The sequence below is a fragment of the Chlorocebus sabaeus genome, chromosome 24 (genome assembly GCF_047675955.1).
Source record: "Chlorocebus sabaeus isolate Y175 chromosome 24, mChlSab1.0.hap1, whole genome shotgun sequence".
Taxonomy (NCBI): Eukaryota; Metazoa; Chordata; class Mammalia; order Primates; family Cercopithecidae; genus Chlorocebus; species Chlorocebus sabaeus.
In genome coordinates, this window is record NC_132927.1 from 38,489,013 (window position 1) to 38,516,493 (window position 27,481).

The window sequence follows — 27,481 nt, forward strand, 5'->3', positions numbered from 1 at the left end:
TTACTAAAGATACTATAAAGCTTTCTGAATCACCACCTGAAAAGAAATATTGCTCAGCATTGTTTTGTAGCCACGATTGCCAGTTTCCAAAGATTAAAACAGAGCTTATTTAAATGGCATATTTACTTAGCTAGAGTCTTTCTCCATTCATTCTGACTGATGTTAATCACAGTAAGTCACTGAACCCCAAAAGACGCTGGTCATGCCCCCCAACTATTCCATAGAAGCCAAATTTCCTGGGCACAGCCTCTGCACTGGAAGTTAAGAAGTAGGTGCATTATTAGTGTTAATAGAAGTTTCCCTTTTGAACTAGAACAATGAACATTTTCCTTCCTTTTGTCTGGTGTCTTCAGACTGGATTGCTTATAAGATTGTTATTATTTCTCTTGTTATGCACATACAATCCAACTTCTGTGATAGTAATTTGGTAGTAAGTGGCCTTTCTCGTAATTAGAAAATAATCTTATGGCAGGATAAAGCTTGAAATTGCTCTCTCTGAAATGAGCATGCTTTTGTTTGCAAGATTAACTCGATTCCCACTGCTATACCTGGCAGCAGAATTGCCCAATCAGTTTGGTGACTGGATTGAACTTTTTCTACAGGAATCATGTAGCTATGCAGCTTCAGAAACACAAATCCACTCCCTCATTGTTGGTTTTTTGACAGCTTTTTCTGTAGAACAGTTTGAAAAGAAGAGAGCCCTGTTTCTGAGACAGAGAAGTGTTTTCACACCTGAAGTGTAATTTCACACCTTGTGTTTCTCAGCAGATAAGTGCATAAAATAACACATCAAACTGGAATAGAAAAAGATCAACATAGAAAGAAAACTGCAGGTTGTAATTTGTTTCCTATCTTACAATACTCTTGGAGAGAACAGTAAATTACAGAGATCTGCGTTTAAGCTTTAAAAAGTTTGACTGGTCGTTAGGTGGGAAAATGAGCAATAAACATTAACCAGCTTGCGGCCTGCATTGAACAGAATGTACAGCATGATAGAATTTGGGAAACACCCTAACATTTTGATTTTTTAGGAGAATAATGTGCGCATGTTAGTAGTAAAATTTGTAGATAAAGGTCAAGACATTTATAAATTGATTTTAATAAAAACGTAATTGAGGAGATAATTATTTTATGATGGTTCCATTCAGGAATTTTAGCAAAAGGAGACCATGTTGGTAAAATGTGAATGCTTTCTTTCCTTTCTGTAATGATGCTAGTCACTGTTTTCTGGCATTCTAGTGGAGGGGTTCTACAATGAAGAAGTTTAGCTTCATTGCACAAGTTTGAAAACTTGAGACCAAAAGAAAAAGAAAGTTGAGCTTCCTGACTAGGCATGAACATTCATTACAAAATATTTATTGAAGGTCTAGCACATGGTAGGCACAAGCTAAGTATCAGGGGTACAGTGGTTAATACAGCAATCCCTCTCTCTACCATTGGAAAACTGCATCTTTGCAGACAAGTAAATAGGCAGTGATAATACTGGTGGTAAGTGCTGAAACAGGCTAAAAGTAGGTTTTAGTGGAGACTATAAGAGGGTTATCTGAACTGGTGGGAGTGAGAGAAAAAGGTGAGAAAGGTCAGCAAATATTCCCGGATAAAGTGATATCCAAACTGAACGCAATGAACAAAAGTCATATGAGGCTGAATATCGGTCCGGATGACAGAGCACAGGAGCATGTACAGATGAGAAAGAGAAAAAGAACAAATTGGGTTGGAGGAGGGGAGGAAGTTCAATGCAGTAGAATGCAGTGTATAATGGCAGCAGTGGTAAGCAATGAGACTAGAAGATAGGGCCAAAGAAAAAAGTCTACACCAAGAAATTGAGCTTTTATCTTGAGACTAGTGGGAAGTACTAAAGACTTAGTTTGTGTTTATTAGTGAGAGTGACATGGCCGGATCTGTATTTTACAGAGATTGCTCTGGGAGTCCCCTGACTAGGAGGTCAGTGAGGAAACGTGAGGTAATATAGGTGAGAAATGCTGGCGACCTAAGCTTACAGTGTACACAGAGTTCAGAGGCACTGGGGATGGAAAGAAGTGGGTAGATTTGGGAACTGTTTGAGAGGTAGAATCAACAGAACGTGGTGACTGATTGGGTGAACTGGGAATGAGGAAGTCAGTCTTGTGAAAAATGAGGTCCTGATTTCGGACTTGGATAATTTGGTGAATGATGCTACTATTCACAGGGATAGGGAACACTGGAACAGCAAATGTTTAGAGTTGGGGGCATATTGAGTATGAGACGAGTGTAGGATTTCAAGAGAAGAAGTGTAGTATTCAGTTGAATCTTGAGTTTGGGAGAGAAGTTGAGGCCAGACCTATGGACTTGGTAGATGTCATTGAAAATATGGGAGTGGATGAGATGGTCCAAAGGATATGTAGACAGCCTGGGCAACATAGGGAGACCCTATTTCTACAAAAAAATTTTAAAATTAGCTGGGCATGATGGTGCATGCCTGTAGTTCCAGCTACTCAGGAGGTTGATGGGGTAGGATCACTTTGGGCCCAGAAGTCAAAGCTGGAGTGAGCTGTGATCATGCCACCGCACCCCAGCCTGGGCAACAGAGCAAGACCATGTCTGTCTGTCTGTCTGTCTGTCTCTCTCTCTCTCACACACACACACACATAAACACACACACGAATATGTAGAGAATGAGAAAAGAATTCTCCAATTCAGGCATAAAATAGCAATTTGACTATGAAAAAAATCATGTAGAGCAAAATGTGTATATTTATCTTGTTACATAAATAAATGTAGATGAAGAACTGTGCCTGCCCACAAACACCATTGCACGTATGCCTGTGTACGTATGTATACACCCTGTGCACGAAGAGGTACTAATGAGCATCAGCAATGTGTGCTGGATAGTGAGCCACATGAAACATGAGGCACTCAAGGTAATAATTCCCTTCTTTAATAATTCATGCAAGCTGTGTTGCCCAACAGCAAGAACCAGGCTTAAGGATACTGATCAGTATGTTGAAAGGAGAATTGTGTAGCCCATATAAATGTTACGACTAGTCCAGCCAAACAGAGAGCACTAATGTTTCTTACCATTCTCACCCCACCCTTTTTTTTTTTTTTTTTTTGTCTTAGATACATATGGAAAACTCTTTCTCCTCAATTCTGTGGGTCAAGAGATGTCCCGTTGCAAGACGTCCATTCGGCGTGGTCAGCCCAATCCTGTCTATAAGGAGACCTTTGTTTTCCAGGTGGCCCTCTTTCAGCTGTCTGATGTCACGTTGATGATTTCCATTTATAACAGGCGTACTATGAAGCGTAAAGAGATGATTGGCTGGATTGCCCTGGGCCAGAACAGCAGTGGAGAGGAGGAACAAGATCATTGGGAGGAGATGAAGGAAACCAAAGGCCAGCAGATATGCAGATGGCACACTTTGTTGGAATCCTAGGTTTGCTTACCTGCATTTGTGTGCTGTGTCCACCTTGGTTACCTGTGTTGCTGTCTACTGACACCAAGTCGGTGTGTCCTGGCAAGGGTTTCAGGGTTTCAAAAACAGATTCCACTAACCCCTAGGACATTGTGAGTGGGAGTTTTGGGTTTCTCAATGGTTTGATTTGGATTTAAATATTGTAATTTTAAAAACACACATACACAGTGAAGTGTCCATATGGAAAATGTTAGACCACAATTAAGACCACTGATGAGTTAATTTGTGCCAATAGATCATTGAATTTTGGTTTAGGGTATGGGGTGAAGCTTCTTCTGCTGTCTCTGTTTGCTTGAAGAGTAACCTGAGATTGCAAGGGAGCTGTTAAATGCTACTATTTGCAACCATTTAGGTGGATGAATCAGAATTTTCTTAATATGGTACAAAAAACTCCAAAATATAGAAATGAATCAGATGCTGAGCCTCATAGAAGAATCTAACTCTAATGCATAAACTCTTATTTCACATTTTTCTCTTTATCAAAGAACCTATTTACCTAATGAGTAAATATTATAAACTTGCACTTTTAAAATAAATTTGTATTAATTAAATACCTCTTTTATCTTATATTTTGTGGTTTCTATGAGATTTGGTTAGATGAATCATTTTGAAGCAAGGAAAGAGTTCAGAAACTACTGTTTTAAGACAACTTGTCTCCTTTTGAATATGTAAGATTTCAAACTTGTAACTTTCAAGGTTTTTATGCTGTCTTTCTCACCCAGTAAGTTCTTACAGAATAAGAAGAAAACAAAAAACAAGACTATTTCAGTCATAGATTTATTGATTTTTCTGATTCTGGTGTTCTTTTGGATTATACTTTTTCTATGTTCAATTATATATACTCATATATTAATATTTTGAATGTACTGCATGTAAATCATGCTCTTTTTAAATTGAGTATTTTCCATCACTACAGCATAGTAAATTGTACACCGTGGGTCTTTAATAAATATTGATTTGATTGACTCTTCAAAGTGAAAATGTTATAATACCTGTGAATGGAGAAATATTTTCAGCTTGTGTGGAATAATATTAAGTTTTTCTTTGAGCATTTGAAGTGCCTATAACTGTCATTTTTTATGGCATTTGCAGCAACATATATTAGTCACTACTTGCAGTCTGGGCATGTGCCACTCAGAACACTGATCTTGTATGGTTATGAGCATGGGATTTTACTTGTGACTTACTTTTACATATTTATGCAGTGCATGTTTATTTTCCTTATTCTTAGGTCTGGGCCCTTAATTTCAATTACTTTAAATTGGCTTTAATAAAAAAATAGGGAAAGAATGTATGTACATTTAATCCCTGCGCTCAATGTGCAGCTCTTCTGAGCAATTGCTCAGTCACCTATTTTTAGTTTCTATGTTTCATTGTGGACTTTTTCCTGTCTGTGGGAAGAGTGATAGCTAGTGATGGCTGTATACAGTTAAAAACACATAACTCCTCCTCAGCTCCACGTTTTGACAGATTGTAAGCGTAGGCTGTAACACTTGAAGAACATATTTATTCCTTACAGTGTGTAATGGTTATCCTGACAAGACCAGACTAGGGCACAGGATAACTCTACTATGCTTTCAGGGTTCTGTCTTTGAATGAAATGATTTCATAGGGAAGAATGAGAATTTGCCAAATAAATTAATACCTTAATTACTTTTCAGGTCATGGGAGTTTCATATATATGACTGCTCAGTTATTAGGAATATGTAATAAAACCATGCTCCTCTGGGTTTTTACCCTACCTTTCTTTGGGAGAGCTCAGACTGCTTTTCCAGCATTATATCCATTAACTGCTGAGTGGTCTTTGCAGCGTGGCTAAGTCATTGAGTAGAACTGAGTGCGATTGATTAAGTAGCAGCACAAAGAATTGGCTTTTCACATCTCTTTATGCCCTGTGTTTAAAGGGAAGTGGAACAGCCTCACTATGCTTTCCTTTATGCAGTAACATAATAGCAGCATTCATTTTAAAATTTACATTTGAAAAAAATCTGTATATATTGTACAGACAGCCCTGAATTTTTCCTTCTCATATTTTCCTGCTGTTGCATCCTTGTTTCATGGTACCCAATAATCACCTATACTTCATTTTCTGTTCCCAAGACCCACCCATTTTTGAGGTTTTCTGCTGGTATAGTGAAGATATTTGTGTGCTTGATCTGCCTTCCAATGGTCTGTTTATGATACAGTTTACAGGAGTGTGCAGCATTTTAAGGGAAGGAATGCCTGAAAAGCATTTTTTATTTTTATAATTTTACTATGTTGGTGCTACTCACCAAATAGGATGCATGTACATCTTGAATATACAGCAACATTCACCCTCAGCTGATTGTATAAATCTAAAATGCTGAAGACAAGATATATAACAATATGTGGCTGATTTTTTTTTTACCTTGATTTGAAATTCTAGTTTAGTAAGATCTTTTGATTTTGTGCACTTAAACTCCCTTATTTTCTTGGCAAAGTCTAGACACAAATGCATTTAACATGTTTTTCACTTGAGCTTTTACATTTGGTTTTCAAAAGAGTTATGAAAGATAATTAGTTGGTTCTGCAGTGAAAAAAAAACCTGCTTTTGCCTATTTCTTCCGGCTAATGATTAATATCTCATAGGGAGATTTGACATTGAAGCAGCACTGGTTTTTGTTGCTTGAGTAGGTCTTTCAGTGATTTTGCCTGAAGAGCAGGCTTTTAAAATAATATTGTTAAGAGTAAATGATGTGCTGGGTTGATGGAAATCTGCTTTATAGTGTGCCTTCTTTTAGGGTGTGAGTTTACACTGAATTGAGAAATCCTGATTTCACCAATTACGGTGGTGGCTGTTGTACTCCCTGTTCCCCTCTGACTATTGTTGAATTTTTAAATGGACCATTCACCAGGCAGCCGAACACCTGCTCTCCGTTCCTCTCCTTCACTGGCTCCCAGTGTGATGCACGTTGTTTTGGACTCTGTTTTTGCTGATGCCGCATAACTGTTGGAGGTGGGGGTGTCTTGCCTTCCCTAACATAAGAAGAATTTGTAATGCCTTTGGATGTATTATACTCGGCATTCCACCTGCATGAAATCAGGGAAAAAATCATCACCATGTTTTTGAGAGGGAAAAGAGTATGGCGTTGCATAGTCATTCACTTTAGGCACTATTAATTCTGACATCCTTCACTGAAAATTAACTGACATCGAATGTCAATATTCTCCACAGTCCTAGGTGCCAGTGAGCCTGAAACACAGCTTCTGCCTTTTCAATATGTAGATTTCATAATATTTTACAAGTTATCATTACCTCTTGGGTAGTCACTGTGCTTTAGATGATCTTATCTGAGAACCAAGATTCTTTTCTTTCCAGAGGAAGTACTATTTAAGTAGAAGCTGGCATTAGGTTAAATAAAGGTGCTCCTCTGATAGCCACCAATTTGATTTAATTGATGATTCGGTGTGGACATCACTGTGGGTTTCCTAAAAACCTGGTTATCCTTTTGCAGCAGAGGACTTAGTATATTAAAAGCAGAAAAGTGAGTAGGAAAGAATTATTTGTAAATGTCATAAAACCAGATAGAGGTATATTCTTTACTAATAAAGAAACAGGACTAGAACATGCATGTGGTATCTCCTTTTACTTTTGAGGAAACTGTGGTTAAAGAACATTCTATTCTATTTGATCTAAGAACCAAGCAAATGATGGATAACCCTGAAATGGTAAAAGTATTTTTATCTTAAAAATTATTCATTTGGGCAAAATCATTTACAACAAAATAAAAAGGTCATACAGCACACCGATGGAAGAATTAAAGAATAAATAAATGTGCTGGATACATTTAGAATCCTCCAGGGAGTAGCACGCAAGGAGAGTAAACTAATAAACCAAAAGACGCATAAGATCAACTAGCTATCGCTTTTCTAAAACTTGGAGAATTCTGAAAAATATTTAAAGATGAGAGAAACGAAACTGTCCTAAGACAATGAGATGGGCATAGCACAGTGAAGTTGGCACAAACTGTGATCCTAGCCTGGGTTTACATGAAACTCTGCTGTGGGGCCTTAAGAAAATTACTTAGCAAGCCTGTGTCCTGGTTTCTTCAACTGGAAAATGAAAATAATACCTACCTCATTAGGTATCTGAAAAGGTATCAGTGAAACCACAGATGTAATGTGCCTAACGTAGAACTGGGCATTTGGTTAGCATTCCATAGTTCCTCCTCACAGTCATGCTTGAAAAAGAAAATATTTAAGATGTATCTTCTCTTTCTAGCAAAAGTTATTGGAACACTGGAGAAAAACAAAAACCAACTTTCAGATGCTGTAAAAAGGATAGGCTCATGAAGCCAGGCTGGATTTGTAAATAAAGGAGGCTTCATCAGGACAGCCTAATCAGAGATAAGCCTGGTATGTGGAGGAAATTGAGCCTTAACAGAGTCCAACTGTGGTAGAACCAAGTCTTTGCATTTATCTCCTTAGTTTGGAGGGAGTACACATCCTTGATGGTTTGCGTGTACCTCTTGATCGATCACGAACAAGGCTTCTCCTTGTCTCCAGCTCTCATTCATAAATGGACAAGGCACTTTGTCGCCTTCATCAAAAGAGTTGGTGACAATGGCAGTTTGACTGCATATTTCAACTGTGATCCAAAAAAGTAAAATAAATGACGTGATACTACACTGACACTCTTTTAAAAATGGATAACACTTTCTTTAAAACCTACATTGCATATCCATTTTATATTCTGATAGGCAAACATTTTAAAATACTCTAATAACACGGCTCTCAAAACTTATCTGTTTGACTGGAATGCTCTATTCAGAACAAATTATCGCTGTTTCCCTTATGAGATCATAATAAAAGAAATTGAGTTGATACTACTTTTTAAAATGGTTTTTAAGAGTGGCTTGTTCTCAAATGATTCAAACCTTGAGTAAACAGGAGAGTTTCTGGAGAATTTAGAAAAATCTTTGTTGACATTTAATCTAGAGAAGTCTTCATGAGAAAACCACTTCAAGTTTAGGGTAACCAGGTGCCATGAATCAGTCATGTGCTACTTGTGGTTTTAAACGAAACATGATTCTGGGATGGGGAAGTGCGAGGCTACACTCCTGATATAATCAAATTGCCAAAGCATTGTTTTGATTCCTAGGTATCCCAACTAAGGAGAAACATGAAGACATTGGAGAATCACTTAGCTTAGGGCCCTTAGTAGGGAATAATTAAATGTGTAGGGAAGGTGAAGGAGTTAGATGGTAGGTAAGAAGGCTGTGGAGATTTCTAGTAACAATGATCCAGAAGTTCTAACCAGGGGGATGGTGCGCACTTTCTCTTCTTGACCACATGGATAGATTTCAGAGCATCCCCCTAATCAAGTCTGGAGAATTGTGTGAAGGTTGTTTCTCATTATTTCAAAATTTATTCATTGTCTAGCCCTGTGCTATTTGGGCTGGCACAGAACTTAAAATCTCTTTGGAGTGCTGTGAGTGCACATTGAAGCAGTTAGTCATCATTATACAATAATGCTTACCAATATACAATTGTTAAGTTAGTCTAACTATGTGCCATAAACAGTAGAGTTCCTTTTTGTGAGTATTGGAAGGTGAAATATTCCAGTATTGGAAGGCTGAATTTATTGGGGCAAGCGTCTAGGAAGCCTGGGACTGGCAGTGAGCCTTGGTTGCATTATATGGGAAATTGGTGGGGGTGGGGGTGTCAGAGAATCATCATCTTTGGAAGATTTTTAAAATAGAAAAATGTGCTTGAGGTCTTGGTTCTGCCAAAGAAGAATGAGAGGACACCCAGGAATATACCCTTTATAAAGTTTCATTCTAATATTCAGGTGTAAGGTTAAAAAAAGAATCAACAATAACACTCCAGGCCTGTCTTCTTCCAATTTGGACATTTTTTCCACATTGATTTTTCTCTGCATCATAGAAAGTTTTCTCTGAAGAGTTCCTATTTGGGTTTTGTTTAGGGCTTTGGGGACGCCTGCAGGCTCAGAGGGAGTTTCCTCTCCTATGGTGCTTTGACTGTTTTTGTTTCCCTTGGGTCACAAAACTGTATCCTAGACACACAGACAATAATCACCTTATATATATCCACTGTGGAACCTGTGAAACAGCTCGAGGCTTTATAGAACAAGCTCATAGGCAGTCATGGGGGTCTGAGGCACTTCTTGGAATGAAGCTGCTAAAATTGCTAACTGCTTTCCATTGCTCACTAATGCTGCCTTAAGGTTTCTCAGTGGGAATTTTTAGTTCATGCCTTCGAGTGACAGTGTTACCGGTTTTATTTTGACGATGATGAAAAAGCTAACTTCCCATTGTATTGCCATATTTATGCATTATTTTTGTTTACTTCATTTCCCCCTGGAAGTATCTAGTTGCTGGGATTTTGTTTGTTTGTTTTATACAAAATTTATTCATTCAAAAAGAACTTTATAGGTTGGGCATGGTGGCTTACACCTGTAATCCCAGCGCTTCGGGAGGCCGAGGAGGGAGAACAGCTTGCGTCCAGGATTTCTAGACCAGCCTGGGCAACATAGTGAGATCTTGTCTCTACAAAATACCAAAAATGTGCCGGGTATGGTAGTGTGCACCTATAGTCCCAACTCCTCAGGAGGCTGAGGTGGGAGGATTGCTTGAGCCTGTGAGCTCGAGGCTGCAGTGAGCCGTGATCATGCCACTGCATTCAGCCTGGGTAGCAGAGTGAGACTGTCTCAAAAAAACCACAAGAAACAATACTTTTTAAAGTGTAAATGTTCCAGACTCAGGGTTAGGGGTTGGAGAATGGCAGTTGGATAAAACAATTTAACAATTTTTTTTTGTTTCTAAATATTCTTTATAAAAACTAGATTCTGATAAGTAATTTAGGTAAACAATAAGATATTTTATTAAGCTTGAATATTTGGCTTAATGTAATGTTCTGCAATTGTCTCTTTCCCCCTTTGAAAGGCAGAGGATTTAGGGAAGGTGAAAGTTATTACCCTGTCTCTAATTAAGAAATAGAGACACTTGTTTGTCAGTCTATGCTTCCATTCAGTATAAATGGATATGTTTTGTATCCGGGGGAGGAAATGCATCATTCCATTCCAGCAGTGAAAAGCATTATAGCATCAAATAGGATATTTAGTATTTTTGACTTTTATAATTAAATACCGAATGCCCTTTGCAAGACAGTAAGTGAGACCCTGGAATGCTAGGTCTGTACAAACTTGACACATTTCTTACAAGCTCTGTGTTTTAATAGTCAAAGGCATTGCTACCCTTTGCTTTTTGAAAGAGTGAACTGGAAACAGTAGCCTCCAGAGAAAGAGGTGACAACCTAAACAAAGAGCCCTGCTTACCTCTCTGTGCCTAAAACTATTCTTAAAAACTGAAGACATGTGGGGTATGCTTATGAAATAGGTAAAGGTCAACATTGGGAGTGTCCCTACTTTGGCAGATAGACCAATACTTTTTTCCTAGACTCAACCCATTTTTAAAGCAGGAGTTTTTCCAATGGAGTGTTTATCATTCTACTAGACATGTCTTAGTCCATGCAAATTAATGCAAAATCTTTGGTGGCCTAAAAATTCTTGCTGAAAGCAAGTTTTTCGTGTTGCCCAGTTGATAGTCCATAACAAAAAATGTACATATCTTGTTTAATAAAAACCTTGATGTTTAAGAAGAAATATCAGAAGTCTGCTGGTAAAAACTCTGATTACGTGAGGAACATGTACATTAAAAGATATTTTCATGTAAGTTATTTTAAGATAGTTGCATTCTAGGGTCATGTTTCTTTTTTTGAGAGTGTTTCTTTGTCAAGTTCCTTATGGCGAATGCCTTGACCAAAGCTTCCTAATTTTGCCATATTTCCTTGTGGGTTATGATAATCTTTATTAATTCACATCTCTACCAAATTATAATATGGTCTTTTGTTATGCCACCGTATGAATGCAGCCGCAAATTCAATTTTATTGTGAAATACAAAGTCTTTTCCAGAATTTTAAAACTTAATTTCAGTGTAGATTTTAAGTCTGTGAATAAGAAATTAGTATTTGTGTACCTTATTATGACAGAGGTTTCTGTTACAATGTTTTCTGTTGTAGTATTGGGATAAGATTTGACCTACATTTTCAGGCAAAAGCTGGTCTTTGAGATCTACTTTTTAAGAAATTAATAAATTTTATTTTTTAGAGTTTTAGGTTCACAGCAAAATTGATCATAAAATATAGAGAGTTCTCATATACCCCAAACACAACCTTCTCCCCGTGAACATTTTGAATACCACAGTGGTATGTTTGTAACAACTGACGAACCTTCATTGACATATTATTATCACCCAAAGTGCATAGTTCATATTAAGGTTCACTCTTGGTGTTGCGTATTTTATGGGTTTTGACCAATGTACAGTGACGTGTGTTCATCATTGTAGTATCATACAGAAGATTTTCACTGCCCTAAAAATCCTCTGTGCTCTGCCTATTCATTCCTCCCTCCCACCTAAGCTCTGGCATCCACTGGTCTGTGTACTGTCCCCATAGTTTTGCCTTTTCCAGAATGTCATACAGTATGTAGCCTTTTCAGATTGTTTTTTTTTTTTTTCACTTAGGGATGGTCGTGTAAGTTTTCATGTCTTTTTAGGGCTTGATAGTTCACTTATTTTAAGTGCTGAATAATATTTCATTGTCTGGTTATATCACCGTTTATGACCTATTTGCTTTTATTTCTAGTTCCAGTTGCTATGGCAAATTTTATTAAAGTGCGTGCTCTCAGGAAAGGCTTCATATATTTTATATGATCCATCAAATAAAATGTAGCAACTTCCAGTCTAGAATAAATTTCACCTATATGATATTGAGCTTGTTTTACATTGGAGGAGGAGACTTATGAAAAAATCTAATAATTTCATAATTTATATTACCCTATCTACAAGTTTTTCCCTCCATTGGAATCTAAGCCAAAAGTTCTGAAGGTTACGAAGACGTGATCCCAAATTTAGTGACTCTGTAGTGTCTTCTTTTGTTGAGCAATGAGTTAAATATCTGTCGATAAAAAGTGCTAATTGTGTTATTACTGATTCATGATAGAAAATCACCTTCTGTTGCTAGTTTATATGACTTTACATTTACCACTCCTGCCAAGAGAAAGGAAGCCTTGTGATTGTGCCCCTTCATAGTTAATTGTACAAATCAATTAAAAATGGTATGTAAGCATCTGGCTCACACAGCAGCTCTGAATTCTGAATGAAAAGATAACCCATGCTAATGTATAGGTTGCATGAACAAGTAGATGGTTGTTGGAAAGATAACACTGATAGTCACTCCGGGTGAAGGGGGAGTCCTGGCCAATGATTTGTATCTGAGAAACATTTTGAGACTATATGTCTTCTGACTGCCCTTTGCTTTGTAGCTATAGCAACTTGCAGAACCTGGCATTATTCCAGAGATAAAGGTATAGTTGTGTAAAGAATATTGGATTAAAGTTGATGAGGCCTATGTTCTCATATCAAATCTTCCACTGATGAGCTCTAAAATATCAAGTCACAATTTCTTCAAGCCTTCATTGTTGCATCTATCAGATGGGAATAATAATACTTATTTTACCTATTTTTACCAGGTGGTTGTAGGAACAGGATTCATTCATTCCTTCATTAGTATAATGAACATTTTGAGACCCCACTATATATCATGGCCGTAAGTATGACAAGATGATAGATGGAAAGACATTTTGCTGAATTTTTGAAGACTTGCAGTGTTTTTGAAGACTATGGGATAGCTTGTTATTTTTATATGAAGGTCACATCAACTCTTTATGTCAATATATCAAAGTAATTGACACTTTTAGAGCTCTGCCAATCAGTGGGCCATATTCATAGAATGTCAGTAATTTGTCTGAATACAAGTTATAGTTGAATGGTCTTTAGCCGCTCTGTCTCTGAGATGCTAGAAAAATTGGGTTCTAATTTTTTTGTTCAAACACTGATCATGAAACAAATTGCAAATCCACATTTTCAGCCAGTTCACCAACCTTTGAGTAGAATGCAGACCTTTCTTTAGAACAATCTGACTTTGAATACAGGCAAAGTATTACATGGAATAGCTTTTCCTCCCTTACAAAGTGGATTTGAATACAGTACTTAGAAAAATTCTTCCACTGCCAAAAAAGGTCCTTCAATCTACTTTATCATTTTTGTTCTGAAGAATCAATCTGGCCCATCTCTCCCCTCCCAAGTAACTTTCTTCACTCGTATAATCATTTTCTTCATAAACGCCCTTTTATTGTCTCCCAGAAAAAGTAAAGATTTAAAACATCATTTTTAAGGTACATCCAAGATTTCATAGCAATATTTTATTTGTGTTCACAGTGCAAGATAAATCTGACTTTCTCAATATTTTTGGTCTTCATATGGCATCTGAAACAGTTGTTCATATTCACACATTTATGTTTCACCATATGCATACTGTGTGCAGCTCTGTTGTTCTAAAATATTTTATTGGTTTTCCTTTATATCTCAACTTTTGATGGGTGTCCTTGAAGAACTTTCATGAAAAAAATGTAAATGTGAATGATTCATTCATTTTGAACATATGTAACTATTTTAGGAGATTTTCAGGAGATTTTACCCTACATGGAGTACACTGTTCTTAGCAGGGAATGTGCTTTGTATTACTATTCTACTCACAGCTGGATGCTGCAGATGTATTAACCTTGTAAACATGTACTTTTTCTATTCTGTGCTTACTTTAATACATTATTTATATGTATTAGACTGTGCTGAATTTTGGTGGTTGTCAAAGGCAGTCAATAATTTTATAAATTTCACTTTTGTGGATAGTTAAGTATAACATGGTTTAGTATAAAATCTGGTCTTCCTCTAGATTTCTAAGTCACTAGAAGAATTTCTTGGCAAATTGATTGTTCAAGGCCAGTTTTGTTAGTTGTAAGGTAGAAGCCACCCAGTCCTCTCCCAGTGTTTCACAGGCATTTTCAGACCCGGATGCTATTACAGTTCCTCCTCTAGTTTTCCAGTAGAGAATTCCTATGTGGTCCAGAGGTTCGAGAGAGAGTGAAAAAATTTCTCCTCAGAAGAATTGAACCCTTATTTTAGAAACTTCTGACAATCTTCAGAACATTCCATGTGGGTGTCCTTGTGTTTCTCATAGTATGACTTATTGATTCATGGTGTCTCTTATTAAAGAAGCATGAATGTATCACTAGCTGTTATCAGAACAAACAGCTGTAGAATGTAATGACCCATCCTATTTCTAAATTTACTTCTATCAGTGGATAATTTGTGTATAGGAAAAGGTGTGGAAGTTTTTTAATTGTTAAAAACTAGAATACCTTTCTACCTTTTGTAGTCTTTAAGATTTCATAATAATGGTTTTAATGTATTACTCTCCACTATTATGTATTGTGTTTAAACAAGACCAATCAGTGAAATTTTGAATGTCAATACTTTTTTTTGTTAGAAACGCCCTTTGAAAATGTTAGAAAATGTAAAACTTTACCTGTGACAAAGAATAAATTCATGATTAGAAGAATTATACTGTTTTTCTTGTGCAAATAATACTTAAGGCAGATGTTCAGTCTCACAGTGATGTTGGAAAGCATATTTTATGCAGTCTAAACACTATTTCTGTATTAGATATTTAAATGCATGAGGATAAATTCTAATTGCTTTTTGTTTAAAACAGAAACATAGAAGAAGCATTAGCCCCAGTTTGTATAAAATGTCTGCTGCAACTGAATTCATGATAGTTCATGAAAACTGAAAATCATTCCAATTTTGTAAAACTGCTGCTACTGGTTTTATCAATAAAGTTTTAGCAGATGGCTTATATGTACATGTGTGAAAATTTTTTATGTTAAAAAAGGATACAGTTTTGCAGCATCAACATGCAAATCTTATGGGCCTGGATGATACTGCTTATTTTAGTATATACAAAAACCATTAACTTCAAAACCATACCAACTACAGACATATATTTTAGAACTATAAGCATTACATGTATGATCCATACAGTTCATTTGGTTTCAGAGTGCTGTAGGCTTTTATGGTGAACACATATACAAATCAACATGTATCAGTTCAAATGCTGGCTTGAACATCAGGTAAGGAGCTATATAAATGTAAGGATCACCTGAATTAATTAAATTGCATCTAAAGAGGATTCTGAGAAGGCAAAATGCAAAGTGTAGGTGTTCATGTAGAAAAGTGTATGTAATTCCTCATTAGAGAAGCTCTTCTCCAGAGCACTTTCCCCTCTATGAATACCCAGTTCTCGTAAGTTTGCAAGGCTCAGATGCAACAAGCTAGAAGTAGAGGGAGCTGAGCTATATATTCAGACACCTACATAGCACTCAAAACATGGCTGACATCCCCCAAACAGAAAAGCATAGAGAAAAAATTCTATAGATGATTCAGTGACAATTTTTAAACAATTTTAAAATTCTGTATTAGTTGAGGTAATGTTATCTGTTGTAATAACCCAAAATGTCAGTTGATTCACATAAGAAAGGTTTATTTCTCCCTAATCTGGGATGTTTTTGGCCAATCAGCTTTCTTTCTAGCAGTATCTCAGGGGTTGAGTCTTCTTTTGTGATTTGGTCATTCAGAGTCCTTATGGACTTTGAAGGAATGTATTGCCATACAAATGGGGGAGGAAGAAAAGACATGAGGATCGAATGATGTGTTTTAGGGGACAGGCTTAGAGGTGCCGCTCTTCACTTCTGCCCAAACTCCATTGACCAGAACTAGTCCAATGGCTCCACCTATATTTAAGAAGGCTGGGAATTGTAGTTTATTTTTATACCCAAGAAAATGAAACAGTATCGGTAAGACTCTTGTTAAGGCAGTATCTGGCATACTTACATTTAAAAAAATTATTTGAAATGTTGTGGTACTGGTGATTATTTACAAAAATCTTGCCAATGACAAACTTATTGGTTGCTTAAGTTCTTTCTCACCCACGACAGCACTAGAACTCTATTGGCTGATTAAGGGTTCTACTTCTGCTTGTATATCCATAGTCACCTTAGATTTAGACCATTTCAACACTGCGAAGGAGCACTCTTGCAGAGAAAGACCATTTGAGTTCACATTTCCGAAGCCACAGGGCAAAGAGTTTTGAGCTGGTAGGCTGAGCAAGGTTGACCATTTCTACGTGTGTATGTGCACTAGTAGATACATACATATATGGCATACTGGAAACATTAAAGCAAATATAACTATGAGCAAAGGAAGAATAATGCAGAGGAAACATTTTTCCATATATGAATCTTAGAGTATGTCATCTGGAGAGCTTAAACTTGGCAAATGATTGCTATCTTGTGACACTGCTTCAACACAGGCTTACCTGTGCTGAAATGTTAAAATAATTGAGATAGCCATCTATGACTCTGGTTCTTTGGTTCTTTTTTTTTTTTTTTGTCTTTTGTAGTAATTAAAAAATTATCCTGTGTAGCATTTTATTGATAAGTCAAATAAGTCAAATCACATGATATATATTGTAAGCTTCATAGTCTCTTTACAGTTTCCCTGGGGTTGCCCCAGAAAGATTCAGAAATATGGCCCAAGGGGAAGCTTGGGTGACATTTCACAGTGCTGATAAATTTTAATGTGCATTCCACTACATAATAAAACATCTGATTCTTTTCAGCAAACAGATAAGAAGTAGGAGACAGGATTGGCATTGTATCTACGGTCATCTCAAGGAGGGACAAGATTGAGTGGTGAGAAGATTAGAATTTGGATAAATTCTAAGGTAGGTTTTATGGAATTTTAATATGTATTTTAAAATCCAAAATTGTTTAATGAAAGATTCGAATCTTACAAGGAGAATTGCAGAATTTATCAAATTATATCTGCAGACATAAATAACCTAGTCAAGATTAAAATCATACCTGTTTTCTAATTCCAGTTATGCCATCAAGGAATCCTGTGATCTTGGATTACCTTGACCTTTCTTTTGTGTCTTCCAACATCTGTTATATCTTGAGGTGGTCCCAGAGGAGGAGGGGATTTGGCAATTATTTGTTAAGTTAAACTGACAATAGAATAGATTTCCTAGGCTATTCAGATAAAGTATAACACTAGACATACCGTCCATACTGGTCAAATTAGCTAGCTGCTCCCAAATACATTTTTTTCTCCCTAGAGGTATAGCATGTGATTATGGAGGCTGCTTTTACCTGAGGTAGAGGAGTATTTTAAGGAAAAATGAAACAGTTCATCTCAGAGGACTCACAACCACTTTAGAGGGTGTGGAAAGACGAGAATTAGGAAAATATATAAATGACTTTAGGTGAGTATTTCCCAATACTATTAAAATGCAGTTAGTGACCTTTATAAGATGTTTTGAAAAGGGGAAAAAAGTGTCGCTTTATAAACACAATGTCTCGTTAAGGGAATAAAACTATTTTCTGTATAATAGACTTTCCCCCAGCCCCCCTCTTGTGCTTGAGTAACTTTAAAGACAGCAACTAGTGGCTGCCTTCAAGGTTAGTATAAGTTCATGAACTGATAGCTCCGTAGCTAAGGTGAAAACAGGGACTTCAAACCAGGCAGGTGGATTCATCTATTCCCATGTGTTCTTGGTTACCTTTGATGTACCAGGCATTGTGTGCTAGACACTGGGGACACGGTGTTAACCAGGTGCACTAGCTTAAAATCTGGTGTGATGAATATTGTGAAATAGGATTGGTAGGGTGAATTGGGAACGTAATTAAGGGGCTAATGTAGTCGGTGGGAGGCTGTCAGGAGAAGAGAAGCTGCTATGAGGAAGTGGTATTTAAGCTGAGACGTGAAAGCTGAGTAGGAGTGAGCCAGGTAAAAGGCAGGCACATTAAGAAAGAAGAAACAGCATGTACAAAATACCTTAGGCAAGTGAGACCCTTCCATATTCAAGGAAACTGAAAAAAGTCCAGCGTGACTGGACCTTAAAGAGCAAGGAGGAGAGTGTTTTGAGATGAACTGGACGAGAAGACAAGGCTGATTGAGATATCAGCTGCATCTTGCCCTTATTCCAACTAAGAAGGAAGTAGCAGTGGTGTACTTCTGGCTAAGACCATCTCCTGGATTTGAAGTGTACCCATCCCAAAGCCCGCTGTCATACCCGATAGCTGAAACTTTATCATCAGATCTTCAAACCACTGTGGCTTATGATTACTTCTTCAGACAGTTTGGTTTTAGGTTGCCAGCTTTTTAAATCTTAGGGCTAACAAACTGTTAGCTTTGCCGCAGGTGTTCAGTAGGTGCTGAGAGAGCAAGCAGGGTGACCTGAGAGTGGTGGGGCCACTGGTGTAGTCCCTTCAGCCTCACAGACAGACAGCCACCACAGGAATCAATGTAATACTGCACAGCAGCCGTGCCCTGGCTCCAAAGACGGCAACTTTTCTTTCTAATTGATTCCCAGTAGTGCTCTCTTCCTTCCAGGCCCTGGCATGACTCTACAGGGAACCAGGGAAGCGATGTGTCTCTTCTTCGGTGCGATTCTCCCTCTGAAGATAGCTTTGGACAACATTTCTCTACTAGATTTTTCATCTTCCCTTATTCAATTTGGCTTACTGGCTACCCAAATTGCCCACTTTGATGTTCTAATTATCCCCCATCCCCAAGAAAACAGTCCTATTTAACAACAACAACAACAAAAGCAATGTAAAACATAAAAACATAGCTTGAGTGAGATATGAAAAATTATGCAACCAATTGGGTAAATTTATACTAAAGTGTACATGTACACTAAAGTATACTGAAGTGCTAAAACACGCACACCTCTAGTCTCCTTTGTAAAAAATACCTTTGCTCTTCTGCATTTTCATTTTAAAGAAGTTTACATGTTGGCCTGATGTTTTAATTAGCTGTTGGACCAAAATGAAGACTTTCTAATTGTGTGAAGGACGTGTTTTAGACCACAAGAACATTTTTTTACTTAATCTGAGGCACCCTGCCAGTAGGCAGCCACAGACAACGCCAAAAGGAATGAGACTCTGGGCTGATTTTTATGGATTAGTTAATATATCCCTCCTCAGAATCTATCAAGTGCTCAAACCTGCAGACACAAACACGAACATACTAGGGAGGAGAGTCCCAGAAGGCAGAATATCCCGTACTGCTCTTCCCCAAACGCCTCACCCCGTCACACCCACGAACTCATCCGGTTCTCCCTTCTCAGCGCCCTGCTCCAAGGCGAAGAGTATCCCAGAGGAAGCATCAGGGTCTAAAACAACAACAACAACAACAACAACAACAACAACAACAACACTGAGCCAAACACTGCTGCTTCCTCAGTCGATGAAAGTGCCACCCCACCTCTCTCCCCAAACCCAGCCTCCGTAGGGGACATCGAGCCTTCAAGGGCTGCAGCGAGTGACCTGCCGGTGGAGGCGCGGGGCCGCTCACCTACCCAGGCCCGTGGCTCTCGCCCCGCCCCAGCCTCCCAGTCCACTCCGCCAGCCCCAACTTAGGCGAGCGCAGTCGGGACCCCTCTGTCGGGGCTCTTTGTTCGCCGCCCCTCGGCGTTCCAGAGCTCAACCTTGCTCCCAGCAGCCCCCGCCAGCGCACTCGACCTACAGGAAAGTTGCTGCCGAGCTGTGGAGGGGCGTCATCGCCTCCTAGCAACGCTCCTAGCAACCGGGTAACATCTGCTCCCTGCGGTCCAATGCGAGCGGAGAACAGCTGCGCGCCCGCCTAGAGCTGCGAACCGGGAGTGAGAGGCGCTTCAGAGACTGGAGGGACGGACCTGCAGGAGCCAGGGCTGCCCGCTGAGCTGCAGTTGCCGCTGCTGCCGCTGTCAGTGCCCGACTGAAGAGTGACAGCCGCAAAAGCAGGAGTGAGCACCGAACCCCGCGCCTCTACCTAACAGGTGCATGCGCCGATCTGGTGAGTGGACCCAGCTCGCAAGGTATGTCTGGACCCATCCAGCCAGGTGCTTTCCTCCGAGCTCAGAAGAGACTCCTTTCCTTGAAGGGGAGGATAGGGACGTGTTCCGGGATCCCACCCCGCCCCCAGTCATTGAAGAGTGGCCAGCTGCTGGTCCCAAATGACCTGATTTGATTTTTTAAATGTAAACCTTGGGATTGGTTCTTGGGTGAAGATTCCCTTGCTCTTCGCTATCAGGTTAGCGTTCGGAAGTTTTCAGTCCTTGTTTATCCTTTGACTTCGCTGCCTATATGCGGCTAGGCTGGAAGCAGCAAGCGCCCATAGAAAGCCTGTGGTTAAAGCTCAAACGACATAGTGTAGTCTTGACTAATTGAATCAACACGTATGGATAGCAACATTCTTTTTAGGTCCTCCTCTGGAAAGGGTCCATTTGGCCAAGAGCAGCCGTTCACTGTTACTCAACCTCCTGAAAAGTAACCATAGTAACTCACCTCTCTTTTGATGGGATCTTCCTTATTGGCTGCCTATCTTCCTTTGGAAAGCGCATCTCTCTAAATTTAGAAGATGATGAGATCCGTAAGCATACATCCATGTAGAAAAGGTGCAGTTAAACATGGCCCTTTAAAGAAATGCTGTCTTCAAAGAAAAAGTAGCATTTGGTGATTTCAAATCTTGTGAGAAAGAATGTGCATTCCAAAGAAAGACTGGGTTCGTCTGTTTAGTTAACTCCTGGTTTGTTACTTTAGAGGGAATACTTCCTGAAATTACATAAAATCTGGCATTAAAACTTAAGAATGACTCTGATTTTTTTTTTTAAATCAGCGTACTGATAATCTTCCAAAAATAATCTCCCAAGTAAATAACCGGTAAGATGAGTTATTCAGTTATTTCCAAATTTCTTAGGATAGTTAAGATTTCTCATGTTTAAACTTAAATCTGGAGAACACTGAAGTGATTGTAGTGTGTTTGAAGGTTTATCTATCTATCTAGTCCAGACCAACCCCATCTCAAAGATCTTAGATAGTATCCTCCTGTTGCAGGCTTTCTCCTGACTTGAGAACCAGTTCATGTCAGTGCAGTCCTGACTCGCCCGATGTTATTTGTGTCTGTCTCCTTGTTTCAAGATCTCAGGTAACCATTCATGAGCCTGAGGCTGTGAGAAATGCTCGCTGTGCAAAGGGGAACTCTCAGCAGATTTTCTGAAACTGTTCTAGAAATACACTTTTCGGATTGATTCAGCATTACCAGGTAATTGCTAGCTTAAAAGAAATTACTGTTTAAATATGCATCCAGAGAAATGAATGCTAATGTAGCATTACCATAACTTACAAGATCAATATAAGGGGTTGTTTATATAGATGGTTGCTGGGTAGAAGTCAATAGAGGTTTTCTGTAAAAAGGACATTTGTGGGCTGGCAGATTTTCCTCTCTAAGACCCATGTGAATAGGGCGGGCCAAATTAGGTAGCCTGGCTCCGGGAACATGCCAAGCGGAAGCCTACTGAGCACACGAGTGCCTGTTTGAATGAAGGAAGTGAAGAGAACTCTCCAAGTTGCAGAAAGAGATTATTGTGATGCTTCAAATTTAATTTGCATAAGGTCGTGATGATACAAACCTCTGAGGGTTCAACATTTTAAACTCAATTTTCAAGACTGAATACATCTTAAATGAGTGTTCAGTCCTCCAGCATTTGTAACTTTCACATGTGCTGTGCCCTTTCCGTAGGTTACCAGCCTAGCAAATAACAATCAAATTTATAAGAATAGACCATGCTGCATTTCATCCCATTTCTTTCCTCCCTTTATAAAAATAAATAATTGACAATTTTTATTCAGAAACCTATTTGAAAATTTATTCTGGTCTAGTGGTACAGATTTATGAATACCATGAGACTTTAAGATTATTGATCTCTGTAGCCACTTATTTAAATATCTGTAGTTTAATCATTTTAAGCATTAAAGATTAGCATTTGAACTGTCAAAAATGTTTGTTTTGTTAGCCGTTAGCACCATCCACCCTTCTTACTTCATTTATCATACTGACTGTATTTTATGAGGAGAAACAACCCAAGGAGACCAAAAATATTTACTGTCATCTGCCATGAGATGTATACAGAGTTCCACACCAATTTTTATTTAAGGATCTAGTCACCCTCATCAATCTGAACACCAGCTGCACTTGTATATGTAATGGGTTATAAAGAGGGCACGCACTTAGGAGTATAAGATTTGGATAAGGCTGAGATCAAGCAGATTAAAACTAAATCAAATTATAATTTCAGTCTTTTTTACTCATATACTCTATTTGGAAGTTTTTAGGTATATGTGAAAAATTCTATGTTCAGTTTTATGTCATGTAAACTTCATGGAATTTAGAAGATGCTTTGATGCACAGAGAGATGTTGAAAACTTTTATCAAGAGGTTGAGGCCCTTCCCTCCATACCTGGGCTCTCTACTGATGACTCATGTCAGCTGGCATCCCAACAGTAACTCTAAAGCCAAGGAATAATCAGTTCGGATTGCTCTGTTTGTCAAAGCAATATGCCTCAGAAACCTAGAAAAAGTGAAACTGCTAACTCTGAAGCAGAGGTAGGAGTATATTGACCACAACTATTCAGCACTAAAATGAAGGAAGGATACTTTTGAGTTTTGGGAGAAGCCAATCCTTGTGGATTTTTTTTCCTTTTTCTTTTTAAGTTGTTTATCAAAATAGTGTTAACACATTAATGTTTACCCTTTGCAATGTAACACCAGTTTTTTTATATTTTCTTTTTTTCTAATTAAGTTTATACAAACGGGCTAATAATAAGGCCATCCAATTCACTGCAATAATTCTCAGATGGGGTGAAGGGGTGGTGGAAGGATATTACTGAAAAGCGCTAAGAGCTAACCAGTGTTGTACTCAATATTGTAATATAGCCTTATATTTAGAAAATAAAATAATGACAGAAAGTAAAGTGCAGCAAGAAGACTTCTTGGTAGAAATACGAGAGTTATCTAAATATCAGTGGTGCGTAGAAGGACAGGAGGAACAAGTTTGAGGCTGGGAAGTCTACTCTGCATGTGTATTTCACAGTATATATTATTTTCAAAGTGCTTAGGAAAAGGGAGCATGAGTAAGGAACATGAAGAAAAGTTGGGAATATCGTAAAGAGAGTCAAGACTCAAGAGCCTAGAACCTCAATTCTGCCTCCATGTGCTGCTCATTTTACTGCTTTGTGGCTCATTTTCTCTCTATCTAATGTGTGGTATAAGACTACAAGCTTAAGTAGATTGCTTGAGCTTGAACATCACACAATTTAATGAAGCATCTATAGCTCTTTAGGAAAAACTTATTTTATATTCACGGGTACATGTGCAGGATTGTTACATGGGTGAATTGTGTGTCACTGGGGGTTTGGTCTACAGATTATTTCAACACCAGGTAATAAGTGTAGTACCTGAGAGGTAGTTTTTGTATCCTCACCCTCCTCCCTCAGGTAGGCCCCTGTGTCTGTTCTTCGTGTTCATGTGTACTCAACGTAGCTCCCACTTATAAATGAGAGCATGCAGTATTTGGTTTTCTGTTCATGTGTGAGTTCTGTTAGGATAATGGCTTCCAGCTCCATCTATGTTGATGCAAAGGACATGATTTCATTCTTTTTTATGGCTGTATAGTATGGCTGTGCACTATTCCACGGAAGCACCTATAGCTCTTTAGTGAGAAGGTACCCTGTGAACGAAAATTATTTCACCACTAGAGCTACTCCAGGTGAAACACAAATCAGGTACCATATGAGTGAGGGCAGAGAGCCACCCAACTCCAGGCAAATCCTCATGTGTTTTAAAGTGAGTAAAATTAAAGATTAGTTCAATCTTATGGTTTTTTATACCTTCATAAGGGTTTTTTATCCCTTCTGGGATAGCAGAAGCAACATTGGCCCGGACAGATGTTTTTGTTAATATACTGAAGCATGGAGTGGTGGTGGTGGTGATATCAAAGTGGAAGACAATGTGAGTGATATAGATCAGGTACTTTTAGAAAGGCCACTGATATCTATAGGTTAGGGATTAAAAGTCTTTTCTTTGAGTACCAGTCCTGGGTATTGAGGGAAGTTGTAGTATCTCTGTAGCATATCTCTAGGTATGGATTTCTTGGAACCCATATACTGCAATGTGGTTCCAAAAAAGCAATTTTCTTTCTAATTCATTTCTACTTTCCAAGGTAAAAGATGGGGTAAAATGGAACATCATTCCTCAAAATCAGGAATCCACTTCTAGGCAGTGGAAAATCATGACGTTTACTCGAGAAGCCTCCTGCATTTGGCCTCTGTCATTAGCGGGGCAAGATCACGGCAGCAATTGGCTTTAGTGCAGCATCTAAGGAAACTTAATGGTGTTCTGTTTGGTTCAGAGACCATTACCATGGGAGCAGGGTAGGCTTGTGGAACTGGTGGGGTTTTCTTTACTATTCCATGCCTGTGCTTGGGGTTATCCCAAGGGACATGGATGCAATCTAGTACCAAACAATGCTGCTGGTATCTTGAGAAAGTCTTCTAAGTCATTGGCATTCATTTTTCCTGGAAGTTCATAAGAAAGTCTGCTAGGAGCTGGAACTTGTTGGTAATTCTAAACTGCCAGTAAAGTCAATATTGTGCTTGGGGTGGATGATAAATCTGAAGAAACAGATTGCTCCATTGATTCGGAGGTAAAACCTGGCACTGAGTTCCGCTACCATAAAGGATATTATCCAGAAAGGTGCTAGGCAAGGGGGTTATGAGAGAGAAGAAAGATGGCTGATGGAATATTGTTAAACATCAACAGAGCCAAAGGTCTCCAGAAGGCACAGAATCATAGCCTTGAACTTTGCACCCATCTCCCTTCTTGAATACATTCGTGAATGCTTCATGCAGCCCGTGCTTAGCACTAAAGAGAGGACCAATGTGCTAGGTATACTATAATGCTGCTGAGCAGGATATGTACTTATGATTTCAGAATGAAGTCACTGCAATAATAATACATAACATTTATCGAGCAGGAAATATGAGCCCATGCGACAGGCACTGAGTAACTGCTTTTTAAACATCATCTCTTCCAATTCCAGTAAAACTCAATGAGTTGGATATTGTTCCCCCATTTAACAGTTAAAGAAAAGTTAGGCTCTTTGAGGTTAAATATCTTGGCCAAAGTCAGTAAACAAATAAACTGTAGAGCTGATATTTGAACTAGGGCCATTGGACAGAACTAGAAGGTTATGCTGAAGTCTTTTAAGCCATGCAGCGAGACTGCAGAATATGGTTAGCAGGGACAGATGGGGTAACTCTTTCTAATCGACTGTGGTCATGGCCCTTAAGGAAACATCTCTAGTAGCTTTGCCACTAGCAAAGCATTATTTAGCTAAATAGGGACCATTGCGCTTTCAAAGGCTCATGCCAGGCTAACATGTTACAAAGAAAAATCAGCAAGAGATTGTGAAGCTGAGGTGCCTGATTTATCTATAACACAAGTCAGTTGTTGATCTGAGATGGAACTAACCTTCTTTCTCCTCATTGATCAGCCTCCACCCCTTCTATCTGTGGGTAGGATGCACACATCTAATAGGGCGGTTTCAACTCTGTTTTTGGAATGTTTTGATTTAAATTTTGTGGGGAGAAAAATGAAAACCAAACTAAAATTAAGATATACTGAACTCATCACTTCTTCACCATGTCTCCAGCTTTTCAGTCTTGGATAAAGAATGGACTACTTTGACAGGAGTTGTTCTTTTTACGGTGGTCTGTTATCTCAAAGTGTTTGTAAATTAATTTGCTCATGATGTTTCCTTAATATACTGTCCCCAGGCCGTGTACCAAATGAAATCACCTGCACCATAATAGGATTTTAGTTTTCTGGAGGCAGAAGCAGAGCAATAAGGAAGAGCATTTGAGCAATCATTTGTAATTACATTTTAGACATTTATTTAAAGAATTACATATCAATTGTATTGCTAGAACTCTAATGACAGGGATGGTCACTCTGTTCCGTAACTTTTAATTTGTTGGTTATTGATGTTTTATACTACCAAAGACACTGAGCCTGGCACAGATATTTTATGGGCCCAGAGGATATAGCATTAGAAACAGCTTGAATATTCAAGCCAGCATTAGCCATTTCACTTTCAGAGATAAATTTAGGCTCAGCCTAATTCAGTTTTGTAATTTACATACTGTTCTCAGAGCTCAGAACACTCAGAATAAGAAGACATAAAGTCATTTCATTTTTTTCTTGTCTATTTTGTCATCTTTATTTGAATAATAGGCTGGGCTGAGTTTGGCCTTTTAGTTGCAGGAGAACTATAACAGATTTACACATGTTTACTGAATCATAACAACTAAACTTCCTTGGACAGTCAGGTCAGCTTTAATTAATTATCCAGATGATTATCTGTATGTTTCAAAAATAGTTTACACGTCCTTCACCCAAAATGCATGACCAATGGCAATACACCAGAGATATTTGGAGTTGTTATAGAATCAGTACTACTTTTTTTTCAACTTGATCATTTGCAACATCTTCTTGCAGTTTTTTAACTTGCTGACTACAATCTAGTATTTTTGGGAGGCAGGGTGGTGGAGTCTTTGAGTCAGAGCTAGGAGGCCAGGCTGGGCTTTGTTTCTACGTGGTATATTTGTGACTAATGGCACAAATAAGGTCTACAATTTGATTGAGTATTTACTATATGCTAGGCACAGTGCCAGTCACTTTCTATGAATTATTTCAATGATCTTATGAGCCAGTGTTATTTCTATCCTTACTTTACAAATGAGATTTCTAGAGAGTTTATGTAATTTGCTCAAAGTCACACAAATAAGAAGCAGCAGAGCTGGAATTCAGGCCACTTCCATCTGACTTCAAAACCCAAACTCTTAGCCACATACCAGAATGTAAATTGTTGAACTCGTCTGAGCTGTAGTTTTCTTATCTGGACACTCAGGAGGCTCAATCAGATGATGGATACATAGTTATCAGCTATGAATTTTTTGAATTCTAATCCAGCCAAGCAAACAGATGTAGGAACTTACGTTTGCTATATATTTTAACCTAAAAGTGGCTAGAACCATCCTCCAAAATTGATACTGAAAACATTTTAAATAGCTAAACAGCTTGCAAAGAGGTAATTGTCAAACTGATACCAGCTGTGAAGGCTTTTCAGCATTTTTAACAACCCATGG

General features: G+C 38.4%; 1 protein-coding gene across 5 annotated transcripts in view; it reads left to right on the plus strand.

Moving 5' to 3' along the window:
• The window catches only part of SYT16 (synaptotagmin 16), a 309,807-nt gene that overhangs the window by 279,630 nt on the left and 2,696 nt on the right, over positions 1-27,481 (plus strand). For 3 of the 5 annotated variants that reach the window (XM_007986910.3, XM_037984090.2, XM_037984091.2), the window contains 2 exons: positions 3,100-20,291; positions 21,416-21,539. In XM_007986910.3, coding sequence (XP_007985101.3) covers positions 3,100-3,413 — 314 coding nt within the window. In that variant the 3' untranslated portion in view covers positions 3,414-20,291; positions 21,416-21,539. Of the gene's footprint in view, positions 1-3,099; positions 20,314-21,331; positions 21,540-27,481 lie in introns of all 5 variants that reach the window. The other 2 variants (XM_037984089.2, XM_037984087.2) reach the window with 2 other exon arrangements.